General features: G+C 38.2%; 2 protein-coding genes across 6 annotated transcripts; both read right to left on the bottom strand.

The window, feature by feature from the left end:
* Window positions 1-341: 341 nt before the first annotated feature.
* rln1 (relaxin 1) lies at window positions 342-1,963 on the bottom strand. Its single transcript, XM_034200568.1, has 2 exons — window positions 1,564-1,963; window positions 342-965 (listed from the first exon to the last, which is right to left on the bottom strand). The coding sequence occupies exons 1-2, from the start codon at window positions 1,757-1,759 to the stop codon at window positions 613-615; spliced, it is 549 nt and encodes a 182-aa protein (XP_034056459.1). The 5' UTR covers window positions 1,760-1,963; the 3' UTR covers window positions 342-612.
* Window positions 1,964-3,317: 1,354 nt separating this feature from the next.
* plgrkt (plasminogen receptor, C-terminal lysine transmembrane protein) lies at window positions 3,318-16,383 on the bottom strand. 5 transcript variants are annotated; one of them, XM_034200574.1, is made up of 6 exons: window positions 16,251-16,285; window positions 15,727-15,820; window positions 15,392-15,444; window positions 5,572-5,702; window positions 5,061-5,170; window positions 3,318-4,522 (listed from the first exon to the last, which is right to left on the bottom strand). In XM_034200574.1, the coding sequence occupies exons 4-6, from the start codon at window positions 5,700-5,702 to the stop codon at window positions 4,395-4,397; spliced, it is 369 nt and encodes a 122-aa protein (XP_034056465.1). In that variant the 5' UTR covers window positions 15,392-15,444; window positions 15,727-15,820; window positions 16,251-16,285; the 3' UTR covers window positions 3,318-4,394. The 5 variants fall into 5 exon arrangements, with proteins under 5 accessions (XP_034056465.1, XP_034056461.1, XP_034056463.1 ...); XM_034200570.1 differs by lacking the exon at window positions 15,392-15,444 and having other exon boundaries at window positions 16,251-16,383; XM_034200572.1 differs by lacking the exon at window positions 15,392-15,444 and having other exon boundaries at window positions 5,572-5,690; window positions 16,251-16,383.
* Between the last annotated feature and the right edge of the window lie 1,610 nt (window positions 16,384-17,993).

Here is a 17,993-nt window from a genome sequence, read left to right as displayed (position 1 = left end):
TTTGATCAAAAATGTGGCTTATCAATTTTTTTAATTAAGTTGTGTACATGAGTTTTACAATTATACAGAGAATGATGAAGTGTGCGGTTTTGTGCATTGGGTTACATGTGTGTATGTTTGTTTCATCTTTGTCACAAAGGATAAAGGGAAATCTACTTTTCTGCAGTAGCGTCCTGCGGGTGCGAACAGAAAACGATCAGGCAGGCGTAATGTTGTGAACAGATGTCAGCAATAAGTTCACCGCAGCCGAAATGACATGTGTGATATTGCCCGGTGCTAGAATAAATGCAGGTTAGTCATGTGGTCCGCAGGCTAAACAATGGGTGCTTCTCCTGGTCCAGCAAATAAACAAAGGACACTTTAAGGCTGAAGATTTAATATTAACACAGTTTGAATTTATTTTCAGTGATGCTGAAAGGGTTACTTACAGAACATGATATTATTATACATGATTAACAAAATATCAAACAAGGAAAGTAAAGAAAATATATCATTTTTTAAATATTAGGCTCACTTAAACCTATGAAAAGCAGATGTGAACTTTCTCTCCTCCATATTTAACATCAACACTGTCCATTACACCTTCATGTCACAGCCGCTCTGCTCCCTGAATCAGCACAAGCGTCCAATATCGTTCTTGGTGCAGCCCTGACTGCAGCACTTCCCGGCCACACCCAGAGAAAAGTTCCTCTTCTTCTTGCTCGCTACGGGCCAGTCCCCTGCGGCTGGGTTCCCGTCTTGCTCACCTAAAACAGTGAAAGGCTGCGACTGAGGGGCGAAGTCGCTCAGAGGCAGCTGCTGCCTTTCTCTGCGGGCCACGTACAGAGCCAGGAGGTCCGCCAGGGAGGAAGAGGAGCTGATGAGGAGCGGAGAAGGCTTATCTGCTGAAAGCTCTGTGCCAGGCTGCCAGTCTGGCTGGTCGTCCCCCACTGTCACATCACTGAGGGAACTCCACTGGAAGGGAGCTGGAGAATCAAAGAGGGTTGATCAATATTAGCAGGAGATACATATAAAGATGGAGGCACATCACTTCTCATATGCATCTTTGGTCATAGTTAAAAACTAATTCACAGATTAGAATGATAAGAAAATTGACATTTTGTAGAACTAAGGAGACAGGAATGATGGTTATACTCGTTTAAAGGATTGGTCAAATAAAAAATAAACATGAGCTGACCATGGTGCTGAAATTAAGCTCTTTATATCGTCTGTTTAACTGAAATGTGTGGAGAAATGCTGCCTCTTTAAACCTGTTGCAGCCTAACCTGTTGATATATATAACTTACAATTACAAACATGTGAGCGCTACAAATAAAGTAGGAACAAAATAATGATAGTTCCTTGCCTGCATTCTCTTTCTTAAGCCTTAATGAGGAATCAATGTCTTACATTATAACTATACACCAGACTACTGTATATTTAAAGACACGTCTCAACATTAAAGGTTTGAAGAATATTTCAGAAGAGTCTTTAAGGTCTGTATTCACATTTTTAAAACTCATTTTTTAAGATAAACACTCGTCCAATTAGTGAGCACTGATGAACCAGCAGCATGTTGCTCACCTATGTCCCCGTCTGTGGAGCGTCTCCAGCGCGAGCCGCCGCAGGTGAAGATGACCGCTCTGATGAACTCTCTCCCGCACAGCTTCACCCCGTAGTCCCTCGGCAGCAGCAGTCTGCTCATCGTGTCCGCCTTCACACAGCTGCAGATGCCACCGACGCACACCACAGCCAGGGCAAGAGTCAATCTCCAGAGCATTCTCACTTGTCACTAACAGAGCCGTCTGCACAGGAAGGTCAAGCAGAGCTCCACCTCAGATCTGATCAGGGTTTCAAATCCTGTTGTGTAGCAGCCGAATGCTCAACTTGTGAAGGATGCTTCTGTTGGCGGTCTTGTGTTGCAGAGCTTTGGTTTCCCTCTTTTTGTTCTCTCTGGAAACCTACTCACTGGTTCACTCATCAACCTCTGCGTTCAACCCCAACCCCTCTCCCTCCCTCCCTCCCTCACGCTCACGTCATATAGATTGATGACAATGACGTACTTTGGAGATATTTCTTTATTGTAATAACATTAGAGCGATATTCTTTTGTAGTGTGAGTGTGCTCATTACTCATACGCAAGTTGCAGTTACGATTTTGACACAAACAATACGAAGGCATGTATGATGTCTTGTAAACCTCACTGGGAAGGATGTAGTTGCGTTTGTGATTCAGGCTTCTTTATCACTATGTCCAAAAGGGGGGTTTAGTTAAAGGTCACCATTATGCAAAATCCACTTGTTCATGTCTTTTATACATACACATGTATAAAGTATGTATTCTCTGTGGAAAGAGATTCTGAAAGTTTCAGGAAAAAATGTTCTCTCACTTTTTGTCCAGATCCATTTCTATAAAAACCTGTCTGAAAATGAGCTGATCAGATTTTGGCCACTTTATGATGTCATAACGATTTTACGTCTATGACGGATTTTTTTTAACAGTGACGGAAAAATCTGAAAGCAGTCCGTCATTTTTGACAGATTAGAACAAACTCAGAACAGCGCCAACGTTTCCCCGCAGCGAGGCTCCGGTGTTATGCATGCCCGCCAAAAAGGAAATGATATTGTTTCCAAACCGTATTTTGCCGTACGAATAATTGAAATGTCTGAGAGTTTTTGCTTTACGCTGTGCCTGCTCCCGCGAGGTGCAGTGGGCATGCATAACACGGCGCTAACAGTTCACGAGTGAAAAAGACGGCCCAGACAGTGCTTCCAATTTGAGGCCTTTTATATAGGCTAATTGCATCTGAATTACTGTTACAATGAAGGCTCCATAATCAGCTCACGGCATTTAGGCAGGGGTAAAGTGCTATTTTTTTACGAGTGGGGGGTGGACCTCACCTTCTCTAGGGGGGTCCTCACCTCCTCTAGGGGGGTCCGGGGGGGTGGTCCCGGGGGGTTTACATCTAAAAACGTATTTTTCAAACATTATTATTTTTATTTTATTTGTATTTCTTGTTACTTTTTTTTTTAACGGTCCGCGATCTACCCGCACCACACTCGCGATCGACCCGACTGGTTGGCGACCACTGAATAACAGACAGAGAATCAGCACTTTTGAAACAGGGCTGAAACAGAGGGGATTATGGGATGCTACAATGATCTGTTTGGTATTCGGAGCCAAACACTTCAGAGACATGTTTGTATATATCTGAGACCTATAATATATTGATGAAAAAAGGTATAATAGGGGACCTTTAATGGTGGTTATATACATAGTTGGCTTTGGAGCCTTGCCTTAAACTGGCATCATGTCACAAAATATGATTGTAGAAAAGAAAGACTTGGCAATATTTATTTTTATTTGATTACCAAAAATAGTTTCCATGATGTCATACATGAGTTAAAATTATGGCAAATGCACAATTCATAAATATCAGCACCGTGTTATATTTTACATCCACTGAATACAGTTGTGATCATACAAATACAAGTTACAGGTGCAACAATGCCAACTAAAGCTTTGGTGTAAAGCTTCTTTGCAATTAAATTCCAAATCGGCAAATCAACTTTTCAGAAACCACGAACAAACCATTTAGTGATAGAGTGTGAAGTAACAATAATCTTCATCAGGACGCATGTCGGTAGTGTTGATTATTCTTTGTAGCTACTTTGATTATCCAGTCCTGGCAAATGAATGAATCAACCAAATTGTATTTCTATAGCTTAATAAGTATGTTCTGCCCTCTAGTGGTCGAACATCACTTAATGCACCTTTAATGTACGATACAATAAACTAAGCTTAAACACAACATATTAAGATGTTTGCCAGGTGCACATTACGTACAACAAACTGAGGCTAAGCTGTTCTTTAGGAAAAAGGACAAAATATAGGCAAACCAGACCAGCATGCTAACTGACTTTTCCATAATGCAATTTGAAAATGAGATAGAGCTGCGCTGGTTTAAATATCTTCTGGAATTGTGTGAAAACTCAAATTAAGTATTTCATCTTTAACAATAATTCTAAACATTTGTGTCTGTCTTCTGAGGGTTCAATTGGCAATAGCTTTCCAAAGTTAGAGCCTGACTTTGAATATGGAAACATTATTGATGTTACAGTGCTTTAATTGATGCAAACATGAATTTGACAGATGTATTCCATGATATGCCGCATACTGACAGTGTAACACAACCCAAAGTATTTAGTTTGGCTTCAGTATGTGGTAACTCATGCATCTTTTATAACAATAGCTACAAAACAACAGCAACACTATTTATTATTTAAACTAATTTGAATCAAGGTCCATGATATAGAATTAGTGCAAACCATAGACTCAATAATGTCAAAGCAGCATAAAGCAGAATGGTGAATGCATCGACTGGACGGGGATGATGTGTTTTAATAAACAACACCTCATTTCTCCAGGAAGGAGGCGAGGCTGCTTCTAGCGCGGCGAGCTTTCTCTATGCTTTCGAAGGTTGGAGTCCCATGAGGCAAGTCCAGGCGGTCGTGGTCAGACGTCATGATACTCTCAGCCTCCCCTGAAGAGGGTACAACGGATACAGAAAACACTGTGTGGTATTGTTGCAAATGGGTGTTAAAACAACTATTTTTGTCCCACACGTTCAAGAGTTGTGTTACGTTTTTTTTTTATAAATTCATTCATTATATTTGGAAGCTATTTATCTGCAGGGAAAAATTGAGGATTGGAAATAATGATATGATCATAGTTCTGTTATAGCTGGATATTTATGTATATATTGTGGATCGACTAAATAGGTTTTAAGACATCGATTATTGGAAAACAGCTAGTCAGGGAATGGATTTAAATGGGAGGAGAGTATAGTTTGGGAATACACAGATTAGTTTAAATATAATATACACTAATGTCTGACCAACCATTTAATTATATTTATATGCAATTGCAATTAATGTGTCAGAATATCATTTAACTTTAGTAATAAAGGCATTTATAATAAAATGTTGTACATTGTGTATATCAGTGCAAGAGTTCTCTTGATTGTTGTTAAATGTGGATGAAATGTAATGGATTTTAAGAAGACAAAGGCGTAGTCCTACCTCTCACTCGATAAATAAGCGTCCCATAGGAACTGTCCACCTGGTAGGCCATTATGAAGCCCAGAGGAACGATGGGAGCCAATAGGAATGGCTTCCTTCTTTTAATGGCACTGAAGCAAAGCGTAGAGACAAAAAGAAGAACTTCTTAGTATCATCGCCTGTTATTAGGTGAAGTAGGATAAATAAAAGCTTCTATGATTGCATCACAATTATATTCAATTACATACATTTTCATCTGCCAACGGCATTAGCATGAACACAGTAATACAGGAGTTGTTGCATCAACTAAATCCTAGGAATATAGAACAATAGATTGAGAACAATGTCAAGAGATTAATTGAATATTGAAGCTGTGAAAATGTACTGCTTTCATATACAACCAGGTATAGGTCTCCACACTAAGCATTATTACAGGATGTCTGTATGCTTGTGATAGAAACAACAATCATCTTTTATCCTGAACAAAACACCTGGGAGTTGAACCTATGAGCTTGTTTTACACAAAACTCACCTTACAGTTAGTCCAACTGTAGCCAACGCAAAGAAAGTCCCATAGTATTTGAGAAACTCTCTGGACCAGGCAACCTGCATCGCCATCTGTCTCTCTCTCATCTGGTTCTGCATCACCATCTGACGTTCCATCTGTGTGTACACACACACACACACACACACACACACACACACACACACACACACACACACACACACACACACACACACACACACACACACACACACACACACACACACACACACACACACACACACACACACACACACACACACACACACACACACACACACACACACACACACACACACACACACACACACACACACACACACACACACACACACACACACACACACACACACACACACACACACACACACACACACACACACACACACACACACACACACACACACACACACACACACACACACACACACACACACACACACGTCATCAGGCAGTAGAGAACTTTGAAACCAAATAAGGACACTCGAGTGCAGTGGTTCTCAAACTTTTTCTGTCATTCCCCACTTTGAACAGGTGGGCCTTTTTAAGCCCCACCTGTTCCTCATCGCTCCAATAAAATGGTAGGCCAAGCTTAAAATTGACAAATGTATCGTTCTATAACAGGGGTCTCCAACCTTTTTTAGGATGCGAGCTACTTTCAAAAAATAAAACAAGTTGTGAGCTACTTTTACTCCTCTTTTTTGTGTTTTTGCAGTGTATATATTTAGCACATTTGAAAATGATTATATGCTACCTTTAACCTTTGTGTGCTGTTTGGGTCTGTGGGACCCGTTTTCAGTGTTTACTAAAATAAAATGTATTCAATTTAATTATTTTAACCTTCTTTATTTGGGGGTGGACGTCACATCCTCTAGGAATAAATGTTGAAGTTAAATGCATCAATCTGGTGCACTTTGAGCTAGGGTTGCTCAATTAATCGTATTTTAATTGCAATTACGATTTTGGCTTGCAACGATTATGAAAACAACATAATCGAAATAAAACGATTTATTTATTTTTAAATAGGTTTTTCAGTTGAATTATACTTAAAGTTCAGGGTAATCCACTGTTAAAAACATACTTTTCAAATTATTTTCTTCAATAAATTGATGTTTTCAAAGTAAATGGTTAATCGTTTTTTAAAATCGCAATATCAATTATTGACCCAAATAATCGAGATTATGATTTTTGCCATAATCGAGCAGCCCTACTTTGAGCACAGCATGAATTTATGGATACAGCTCTCAACACTCAGATGAAAGGGAGCTGTATACTTTTCAATAATCCAAACATCTTTAGAATATGATCACAACCAATAACAAACATTTCAACTTGTTTATTCTTATCTTATGTTACCTAGTTAGCATTCTTTCTTTTGATGTATGCATATTTTACTAATCCCTCCCCTTTTGAACAATTTTTTTGTTCTTTACTGTCCCATATTACACATTGGAATGATTTCTTACTTTATTTTTTACAACTTTATTAAATGGAAAAAGGTGTGCTCTCTCTAGCTCTCTCGCTCTCCGACTCGCTCGCTCACAGAGGCTGTGTGCTCCTCCGTGGCGATGATGGCTTGCGTTAAAAAATAATAATAAACATAGGCCTATTTGTAAAGTGGGGGGACACAAATGGGATTTCGAAAAGTGTCGCGGTTAAACTCCTTGAAGTGGTGAGATGCCGCTCCATATTGCTTTTCTTCCCGACTGCAACGCTGTTGTGTGTCTGTGAGAGCGTTTGTGTGTATGAGATATTTTTACCAGTGGCGAGCCGTCAGGGCCCTCCAGTCTATGCCCTCTCTGAGGGCCTAAGATATTCTACAAAATAATATTTAAAAACAAAATAATATTTTTCTTTATATATTTTTTTAAAATATGTTTTTAGTAATATTTGTCATTAGTTTTACCAAAAGTAACTTGATTAAATAGTATTTAAAATAACATTTCCAAAGAAATAAATCCTTTGAATCTGCCTATTCAGTTTCTGTTTGAATGTAAAGGGTTAAATGAAAGAAGCTTGTCTCTGCGAGGTGAAGACAGGAGCTGATTGGACGTCCAGCTATGAATTCACAGAGGGCCAGCTATAGTAACTGAACGAGAGAGTAATGTCAAATGACAGTACAATTGACCAATCATATCTTCCTTCTAAATGACAAGTTCCGCCCGCTGTGAAACGTTTCTGGTTTCCATAGCAACAACAACTTCCTGTCAACAGCGTAAACTCGCCTTCAAAATAAAAGCATGCCAAATTACACTTAAGACATACAACTGCAACGAAACAAACAATCACAATATCCTTTTCAATTTCAAAGAACACAAATTGGGTTATTTACAGGTGTTGTTTTGTGTGGTAGAAGGTCGTCGCTTTCATTGATGCGTTTTGCACCCCGTGCCGTTGTTTTGATATTTGATAAAAAAAAAAAAAATTTACATTTTTTTTATTTTGTATTTCGTGACCCACCTATCACATCTCTGCGCCCCACCAGTGGGGCGCGCCCCACACTTTGAGAAACGCTGCTCTAGTGCCTCTCAGTGTAACAAGCTTTATCCCAGATATATCTGTAGGCCTATATCTGTATGTTGGTTCACAAAAAACTAAATATTTAAAGATCACAATTGCCCAAGATATGATTGGGGAAATGTAGAAACAGTATCTTCATTATATATTTTGTCCACCAGAAAGCACTGACAACTTTATTTTCAAAAGTAAAATAACCCACCGCCAAGAGCGGGATTTAACGAAAAAAACATTTGTTTAAGGTACGTGTTCATATGGAAATAAATATGTGTGTATATAACCATGGATAATAAAGCAGCAAGACAGTCAGAGGGACGGAGACAGGGTCAAAGGGAAACAGAGTGTCCATGCTGATGAGCCTCAGTCAGAGGAATCTTTTGTCTGCCGTTTCCTGTCTGACGTTCACTCACATCTTCATGCACACACACGTATGCTATTGAGCTGCCTGAGTGACATGCTAATTAATAAAGCATTCATCCTGAAATGAGTGAATGTGTCAAAGATGAGCTTCCGTTTCCACTTAGGGAATGTGACATTAACTCACTGATGACGCAAAGGGTAAAAGAATACAAATTGACCAGTCGGTGACGCGAGGAGATGACATAAATTACAACATGTCGGACAAGCAACGTTTTGATTTCTGACTTCCTGCCCATAGTCACCATCACTTCTGTATATTTGCATTAATGGCTGAACATCAAATGGAATTACATTTTAAGTGAATTAAAGTTTCTGCTGGCCCGCACATAGGCAATACTGCCTAAACACTTTACACTATACACACTCTCACATACCAATACATTTTATACTCTACTATAATAAAACTACAATATAATGCTCGATTTGAGTAATTGTTGAAATTTGAGCCACCATCTCGAAAGGAACAAAGCAAAACATTGATGCCTAGGATCGAGAATTATTTGTAAAGCATCTTTGAGCACCAGGAAAAGCGCTATAAAAACAAGGTATTATTATTAATGTGGTGAGTTATCTAAAGTTAACAAAATTGAAAGATCATTTTATATAATCGAGAGAAAAATTGTGGGCTGTCTACAACATTTTGGTTTAAATTGAAAAACTAAATTAGAAAAGAAAAGTTTTAGGATCAAAAAATGAATCGTAATAGATGAATTACAACTCTTCCATTAGCGTTCCCAATCCAGCCACATCTAGCTAGCTAAATCTAGCACAAGATATAAACTTTGTACTTCTGAAACTGGCTTGTATTTCTTTGGCTCAGAGTGCATTCGCTGCACATGTAAACACACTGTGCGTGCAGAGGGTTGTTATTCTCCTGAATTATTAGTTTATGGGATGCTTGCCAACTTTATCTTCATGTGTTGGAAGAATAGGTGTTGAATGGAGTGCATTGATACAATCCGGTCAAATGGGCATTAATTGTTGAAAAATTCCCAAATATTCCAGAGCTTAACATCCCTTGGAGTTTTTGTGGAAATGTATCGGAAGTTGCACGACACTTTGCAAGCCTGTACTTGACAGAATGTGATTCCTGGTGTGAACGTGTAAAGTGTGGAGATTAGCTTATTTCATATCAGTAGAAGGAGAAGGAAAGTTATGCATCTTGGGAAACAGCAGGATTAAACCCCCCGGGTGGAGACGGCACTGGTAGGTGAAAGTACAGTAAATGGCACTTTGGCTAATGAATCAAAAATCCCAATCACCACTTTAATTGGAATAGTATGCTTTTAGATTGATATTGGAGAGTTTAATTCATATTTTTGAACATAAATAAGGCTTGGAACCACTCGGAAAAACACGAAATGGGATAATAGTATATCTAGATATAGTCATATTGGCGCATAATGTATTTTAATGAATAACTTGTCTGCTCGCCTGCAGCTCTTCTCTGCCATTTTTAGTCGTACCAAATGGCTGCCCAGACATTTCCAACAGTGCAGCTAACTCCCTATCAGACACATTAGTTGATTTAACAATGGTTGTCACAAAGGTAGCTGAAATTATTTTTGGTGCCTTGTCAGATTTAATTCAAGTTACAATCAATTACAATCAATCAAAGACTGATTAAAGCACGGAAATCCACAGCTGGTTAACCCATTATTTTTCTCTTATGAGAATAAATTGAATGGCTTTTTTTTTTTAAATAATTTAAATGTTTGATTATTGGTTGGACAAAATGTATCATGTGTAGATGTCAAATATATAATTAAACATGAAAAGAAAAAGAACAGACTGGGAAGATGTGAATACACTTCCTTGTACATCTGAGAATTTTCTATGTACATTTGGCTACATCCTGAAACTTTGAAAGATAATGTCTATTACTGGAACCAACCTGGCAACAATGGAAGGGAGAGGCTAGAAACTTTTTAACGGTTGAGTCAGTGTGTCATCCACAAGAGAGACTCTGGGCTGTTTTAATAACAGGAACGGCTTCTCAAATCCACAATGCTTGTTCTCCTAGTTTACAGTATGCTGAGCTTAATAAATGTACACTAGGAAACTCAACGTTAAGAAGGAGAATAGAAACCAAGCACAGCAGGGGATGGTACCGAGTCAAACAATTAATGACGTTACCATTACACCCTTTTAAGGACATTTCATTGAAATGACCCCACTATATTTCTCGGGAGTGGGATATATGTAATGAAGGGTTTCTGGTGAAATGTCCCCTCTCATAACGTCATCTCTCCTCTCATCAGGGAAGCAGAACAGGAAGTAGCTCATTGATACGGGATGTTTGGTTGTATTAACCTTCCCTGAAACTGCCTACTTCTTGTCAATGTCACTTTAGTTCCCGGCTGAAACTTTTGAAGCAAAAAGTGGAATATTCCAAAGTGAATAAGAGAGAGAAATTATTTTAGTGTAGGTGTAAAGTATAATCAGTGTTCGGTATTGATACAAAAGCCAACACCTGATGATTGTAGCTTGCCAATGGACTGATGAGAAGTGATGCATTGAAATGTAATGCTTATATAAATGCTTGTATGGCTTCCACTAACAATTATTTTCATTATGAATGAATCTGCCTATACTTTTGTTTAATTCATCCTTTAACTGTAAAAAAACGTAATGAGGAAAAATACCCATCATAAGACCATCAAAAGGAGACTTCTTCATATGTTTTTTGGAACTCTAGTTATGTTATCGTAACAAATGCATTATGATTCATTAAATATCAGACCGGTCCAACAACACAAAAAAACAATGGACATAATATTTGTCCCTTATTTATTTGTGGTATGTCAAAAGTTTAGAATACATTTGAAATAAATCTATATATGTGCCGTTAATAACTGTGCAATATATACCTGGCTGCTAAATCCTAAGAACTGTTACAGGATGTGTATTTTGTAAATTGTGTAACTTTTTATTTTAACCTTTTTTTATTATTTTATACTTTTGTATGCATGTAACATGAAGCTGTCTGTGGCTCTTTTTCTGCTGTAACAACGTACATTTCCCCTCTGTGGTACTAATAAAGGCATTATGATAAACAGATAAGAAATAATAATGTTAATTGCCAATAAACATTGTATTACTCCCAGCCCTGATGCCAACCAATGCCAGTAAAGGAGGAACACAGTATTTGATCTCCACCCTCCACAACCACAGCATCATTAGCATTGATGCAACTGAAATGGAATTGAGTTTCAAATTTGCGAAAATCCTCCAGGACATTAAACTCATCTTTGATGAACGCGCCAATCATTAACACCAAGCATAAACACTGCCAGCAAGCGCTCTCACCATCCGGAAACTCAACACCCTCTCTGCTGCACCCCACCCACCGCTTTGAATCAAAGCCTCAAACTGCCAATACGCGTCTGCTACATCTGCTACTTCACCGCAATCTCAGTAACAAACAGGAACACACTTATCCAAACATACAAACATCTACATGCACTTTCAACGCCACAGATGTAAGTAAACACAAATGTGGCTTACATCAAAATCACTCAATATCTGGTAACAATCACAGATCTTGGATGTTTGAGAGACCGCTGGCTCTATGCCTTCTGACAGCATGACTGGAAATTAGCTATCATGTGAAGATTTCTAACAGTAGCCCAGATACAATCGCTGATTTTTGGTACCAATAACAAAATGCTAAGTGTTAATGCCCTCTTAAAAAAAGCTATCAGTTTTAAATTGTAAGTGAAAATGATTAAATATCTACTGTCAGCTTTTTGTTTTTCGGTTGATACCAGATAAGTAATGACGTTCCATTTCCAACAAGCTCTCCAAAAATACTTCCAGGACATTGAACTTTGTAACGTGGACATGTCTAAACCCATGTTCACGTTTCACAACAAAAGGAAAAGGAAGCACAGTGTTACCTTTACCTACGTGTGTGCTTTAAAAATAGACTCTTTGTCTCTCGCTTGGAAGGAACAGCAACATCACGAGGGATGAAAAGTAGCAGAAAGAAATGAGCCTCACTTATTTCATTCTGAAAGTGACAAGGTGAGATCAGAACCGAAAAGTAAGCGGGAAATCCACTGACATTTTCTAAAGGCTTCACGCATACGCAGGGCAAGTCGCTGCTTGGAGAGCTGATGCACACACATCATTACAGTATACACACAGAAAGAAGTAGAACACGGCAGCAGCCTCTGGTGCCAATTATTTAAAGGCTAAGAGTTTGACATAGTTAAGGGCATTATCTGCTATGTTTGAAAGGTGGTTTGCAAAACAGGTTGCTTGGTAACATTATGGTGACTGTCACGCCCTAGCTCAAGGACGGACAAAGGAAGGAGACCACACATGATTCATCCAATTGAAGTGCATTTATTTAAAGAAACTAAATTAACTATGAAGTCAGTTCATCAGTAATGTGTGTAGTGTGTGGGTGTGTGAACATGCATCAGTATATAACGACAGCACAAACAAACCAAGGTCCAGTAGAGCCAAGCAACCCAAGAGGAGAGAAAGACTGACTGCTCAGGCACCCATACTTGTAGCTGAGCAGTCAACCCAAATCAGGTGTCAGCAATCTCTCCTGATTTGGGGGAGTGGCTAACCAGGGACCTGAGTCTAAGGCCTAGGGGCCGTCACAGTGACTCAGTCCATCATTTAAACAGTTTACGCCAATAAAAACATAGATACGCTGGCTCCTAGGTACTCTAAGTACCTGCGAATTTTCCTGACCAATTAAATAAACAAAGGTTGCATAATTTGCAAGTGTTTAGAATTGGGCTATCTAAAAACAGTTCTCAGCAACTATGTGCTTCAACAGGTAAGATAGTTTGATGATGAAGAAGCAACACATGAGGAATGTTCTTTTAGATGTATTCTTATGCTGTTTTGGATATGTTCCTGATTTGACAAAAAATGTATTATAACAATATGTTTATACCTCTTTGCTAAAGCTGTTTGAACATTTCTTATGATGTTTACTCAAATGTGCAGGTCACAACATCCTGTAGTGGACAAATAATTGTAATTCATGTTTTACCTGAGGGGACATAGCTATTATTTCATTTATTCATGTCTATTGCTCTGATATTGAGCAGTCTTTAACTAAGATCAGATAATAGCAATTCTGTTTTAGCCACTAGTGCTCCTGTAAGAACTGATTATATAATGATGAATACGCTAGAGCACTTCATTGATGGCCGAAGTAGCTTTTAAAGCTTTAAGCTGCCCTCCCAACCTAATTTAAAAATACAGCATTCATTTATAGTCTTACATATGCCTGATCAGGATGTATCTGTATTTATTTTTTAATTAACCTGTACTGTACATTGTAGTACTTCAGGAAAAGTAATTGATGCTCAGTGTATGTTTCCGTAAAGTACGTATTCTTTTTATATCATTTCTTTTTGGGAAAAAGGGCTAAACAAGCAATATTACTGTCCATTATTAGAGTTTGCATTATCTTAAGAAGGTGATCATGGTCGTAAAAAAAACTTTTACAAACATGAAAATCAAAAACTCACCACTAACCTACTTCACAATAAAAGCCACTCAAAAGCAGGAACCGTGAATGAAAAACACAACCTTATTATTAGCCCAGAAGAAGCCACTTTAAATATTAAATATAAAACCTCATTGACGTCATTTCACAGCTGCCATTCATCCTCAGGAAATGTGTCATAAAAAAACACCCCTATCCACTAAATTCTCAAGTACCAGTGATGTTTAAGATGGACACCATGATTTAAAGACAAAGCCCGATGACTTTGACCTGAGAGGCCACAAGGAAAGGAACAATTAGCTTTGAATGATTTGACTTGAAAACACAGTCAAGCAATCACTTTGACATCTTAATGCAGGGGGAGGCAACAGCGTGGCTTCCCAGATATTCAGAAATTGCCAGGAGCAATCTTATTCATTAAACTTGGAGATAAGAGATATAATTTCACAATTACAGTACCATGACATTAGTGACTGTTCAAAAATGTTTGGTTATTTTTGTTCAGCCAAGATGTGAACAGTTAAATGCATCAATCCAATTTTATGAAAAAGTAGAGCGTTCTTATTCATTAAGTTATTCAAAGCAATACTGAGTGGCTATTATTAATATGAAACTATTTGTAGTAAGTCAATGAAAGAATGTATACAGCAATGCTTAAACATGCGTCTAATATTTATTTGTGAATAACCTTCATTACCAAAGGATGGAGCTCTGATACTTGATTGCTAAACCTTTGGCATAACCAAATCATATTATTCTTATTAATATTCACCCTCCACATGTACACCTGGAAGAGCAGAGGGGAAATTACAGGGCAGAAAACAACATCACTTTTTGGTTTACGTAGGATAATGTTATTGGTGTTATGACAGTCACACATTCCACCTGCTGCTCAGCAGCTTACAGGCATGAATACATCACAACAAATTGGCTCCAAAAAGGAGAAAGAAAAAACCAATACTTTGTTTAAATGAAACAATGAGTGCAATAAAACATGTGGTCTCTAAATGGAAACGCTGAGACTCACACTGAAGCTTATACTATTGGCTTTGACTGTGTGAATCCAAAGAGAAAGACAGAGCGCCACGCTGACAAGACAGATAGATAAGATAGACTAATGTGATGGCAGATAGATGGCCTGTGTCTGCTTTCTGGAAAAAATACCAGAATTCTTGTTTGTGTGGGCTGGTAGAAAAGTACCCTGGAACATTACATTGCACCATGTTTGCTGTGTAGTAATTACATTAAACACACGTTATGTTGGTTTTAATGTTGTGCTGTATAGTTATTACATTAAAAGATATTATTGCAGATTCATGTTTGCTGGGTTGCAATGACAACAAAAAATACATTATCAGGAAAATGTGCAATATAAGTAAATAAAACAATTACATTTGAATCTTTAAGCTTGATTTGACACTGGGACTCTTTCAAAAACAGGGTCCCTGGATCAGGGGATAAAGCAAATGCAGGTCATCATTGTGTCAGATGTGTGCTTTATTCTCCATATTACTTCAGAATATGACAATTCATGAAATTGCCAAACAGTGAACCTAGGGCTTTTAGGGCCTTGTGTGCTGTGAATTGCTCTGGTCAGTTAATCCAGTTGGTATTGGTGTGCAAAGTAGTCCAACACTCACTTCCATGACCCCCCTGACACGTTGTTACAGGTGCATGAAATAAACGATTCATTCTAATAGCATGTGAGGTGGTGTAACTTTACTCACCTGCAGCCGTGCATTGTGGAGCATAAATTCTTGCTGCTTTTTAAAGTTTGCATCCATGGATTTAGACAGTAGAAACCCCATGGTGGCGCTGTAACTGCTGGCCAAAAAACACAGATAGTCAAATGTATGCAGCACCCAAACGTTACCAAACTAACTACTATTAGAGGTACAAACAAACGTTAAAACTGCATTTACTTTAACATGTTACTTAATGTCACCGTCGTGGTTTCACTTTCCTGTAGCTTAACTTAGAGCTGTCAGGCTGCCTAACTCAGTAACGTTAGCTCACTCGTCCTTCATTTCACCGTTTCATACTTGTTGCTAATGCTAGGTGCTAGCATTGCTTAAAGTTAGCAGACGACTTGACGTTTGTTTCTGTGATGTTTGGGCTCTCTTGTTCATTAATTTGGCAAACGTCATGAGCTAATATTAAAACATAAAGTAGCTCCCCATGCTTCACCCGATATGATTAACCTTGAGTGGTAACGCTATCTAGGTTGACTACACATGTGGGTTTTACTTACCTAGACAGTAATGACACTCGTCACAAAAACAGGAGTGACGAGAATTGTCAACAAACAAAAAGTGTGGGGCATGAACTCAAAAACTGCTAACTTCTGGTCTACCTGTAACTATCAGTGACAATAAACAAACATGGTACTTCCGGTTAAACTTCCAAAATAAAACTAAAAGCAAAACAGCACGTTCTACGGTTCTTACATAAACAAGGATGATGCTTTCCAAATGACAAAACATTATGATAACAGTACACCCTCAACATTTTTTACACACTGCTTATTTGTGTTTAATAGGTTTAGTGCTTGTCCAAGGCACTTTACAGTCCGTGGTTGAAGGCTAGTTTCACATAAACAATTAAATGGCGCCCTCTCTTGGTGTTTGTGGGTGTACATCTTGTCTAAATGTAGATGTTTTTTGTTACAGTCGTAGCACCAAACCTATATAAATACAGTCTTTGCACCAAACAGAAGTTGAGTGATGTAGTGGTTGTACCTTCGATGCAACGCCTCCGACTCCCGTCTCTCGGCACTACAGTGGATACTTTGGACTTTACACAACCGGGGCCCAAAGTGGGAGTATACTACAATAACACTGTGAGAGAGTTAGCATCCCAAGCTGCTTTTTGTTTAAAAAGTAAAAGTGAAAATCTTCATTCTGCACTGAACCATATCAAACCAAGCTATATTTTTTCATTAATGCATTACAAAAAGCATGGGGGACTCCTGGTCAACTTCCACCTTGCTGGACAAATAACACCTGATGTTCCATCCCCCCAGGTGCACTATTAACTCAACACAAATAATTGTTTTACTTTTTGCCTTTTGTGACTGTCCCTTTGCTGTAACATTGTAAATGTCCCTGCTGTGGGACGAATACAGGACTACTGGTTCTGATTCTGATTACTGTGCCCATCAAGTATTTTCCCCTTTTCTACTGTTGATTTAGGTCAGAGTTGCATATGTGTTAAAATCGTTGAGCCCATACTTCAACAAGTATAACTTAAAGGTAACAATAATGATCAACCAATAAAGCAAACTAATGCATAATGTATTCAACTACACCTCTATTTGACTTTTGCTCTCAGTATTTTTTATACCCTGGTTACACCCTTACAGTACCATACATTAGTGTCATACCGAATGCTGTAGCAATGTTTTTACCTTATAAGACATTAACCAATTGGATATCACTGGGGAATAAAACCTATTTACACAAGATCTGTATCACAAACCCTTCCTGCAAGGACAATGCAGTGGTATTGTATATGAGTGATCTGGGTAGTAAAGTCCTACACTATTTAGGATTTTCCAAGGGGTTGCCTAGTCACAGGAAACATTTCAATGTAACAAAACAACTGTATACAAAACTTGTTTTACATTCTAATTTCCATCTTTCCAAAAGACCTTTGTGAAAGCCTGTGTGAAAGTAATACTCATGGTGTTATATCCTCAGAGATGGAAAGAAACAAACACCAACTCAAGTTCTTTGTCCAATTAAGCGTTGATTTTACTCAATTATCAAAATGTTCTGCTAGTTACACTTCTACTTTGCCACATTTGCCACAGGGAAATATTTTACTTGTATTCCTAATTACATCCATTTAACAGCCATTGTTATTTATTTATAGTAATATGGGGATTTTTTTGTAGTTAAAATTCCCAGCAGGCTTTAAAGTAAATATAATTTGCTTCATCTTTTCATTAAGTAATAACATTTTCAACAATGTGATTCAGATTCAGATTCTGCTG

The sequence above is a fragment of the Gymnodraco acuticeps genome, unplaced genomic scaffold (genome assembly GCF_902827175.1).
Source record: "Gymnodraco acuticeps unplaced genomic scaffold, fGymAcu1.1, whole genome shotgun sequence".
Taxonomy (NCBI): domain Eukaryota; kingdom Metazoa; phylum Chordata; class Actinopteri; order Perciformes; family Bathydraconidae; genus Gymnodraco; species Gymnodraco acuticeps.
This window is presented reverse-complemented; position numbering and strand designations above follow the sequence as displayed.

Excerpts from the sequence above, each read along its gene's own strand:
- rln1 (XM_034200568.1), bottom strand. The coding sequence starts at position 1,759 with ATGCTCTGGAGATTGACTCTTGCCCTGGCTGTGGTGTGCGTCGGTGGC. Across the intron at positions 966-1,563 it reads CTCCACAGACGGGGACATAG|CTCCCTTCCAGTGGAGTTCC; the intron begins GTGAGCAACATG and ends TTGATTCTCCAG.
- plgrkt (XM_034200570.1), bottom strand. The coding sequence starts at position 15,807 with ATGGGGTTTCTACTGTCTAAATCCATGGATGCAAACTTTAAAAAGCAG. Across the intron at positions 5,171-5,571 it reads ACAGTTGGACTAACTGTAAG|TGCCATTAAAAGAAGGAAGC; the intron begins GTGAGTTTTGTG and ends GCTTTGCTTCAG. Across the intron at positions 4,523-5,060 it reads GCTTATTTATCGAGTGAGAG|GGGAGGCTGAGAGTATCATG; the intron begins GTAGGACTACGC and ends TACCCTCTTCAG.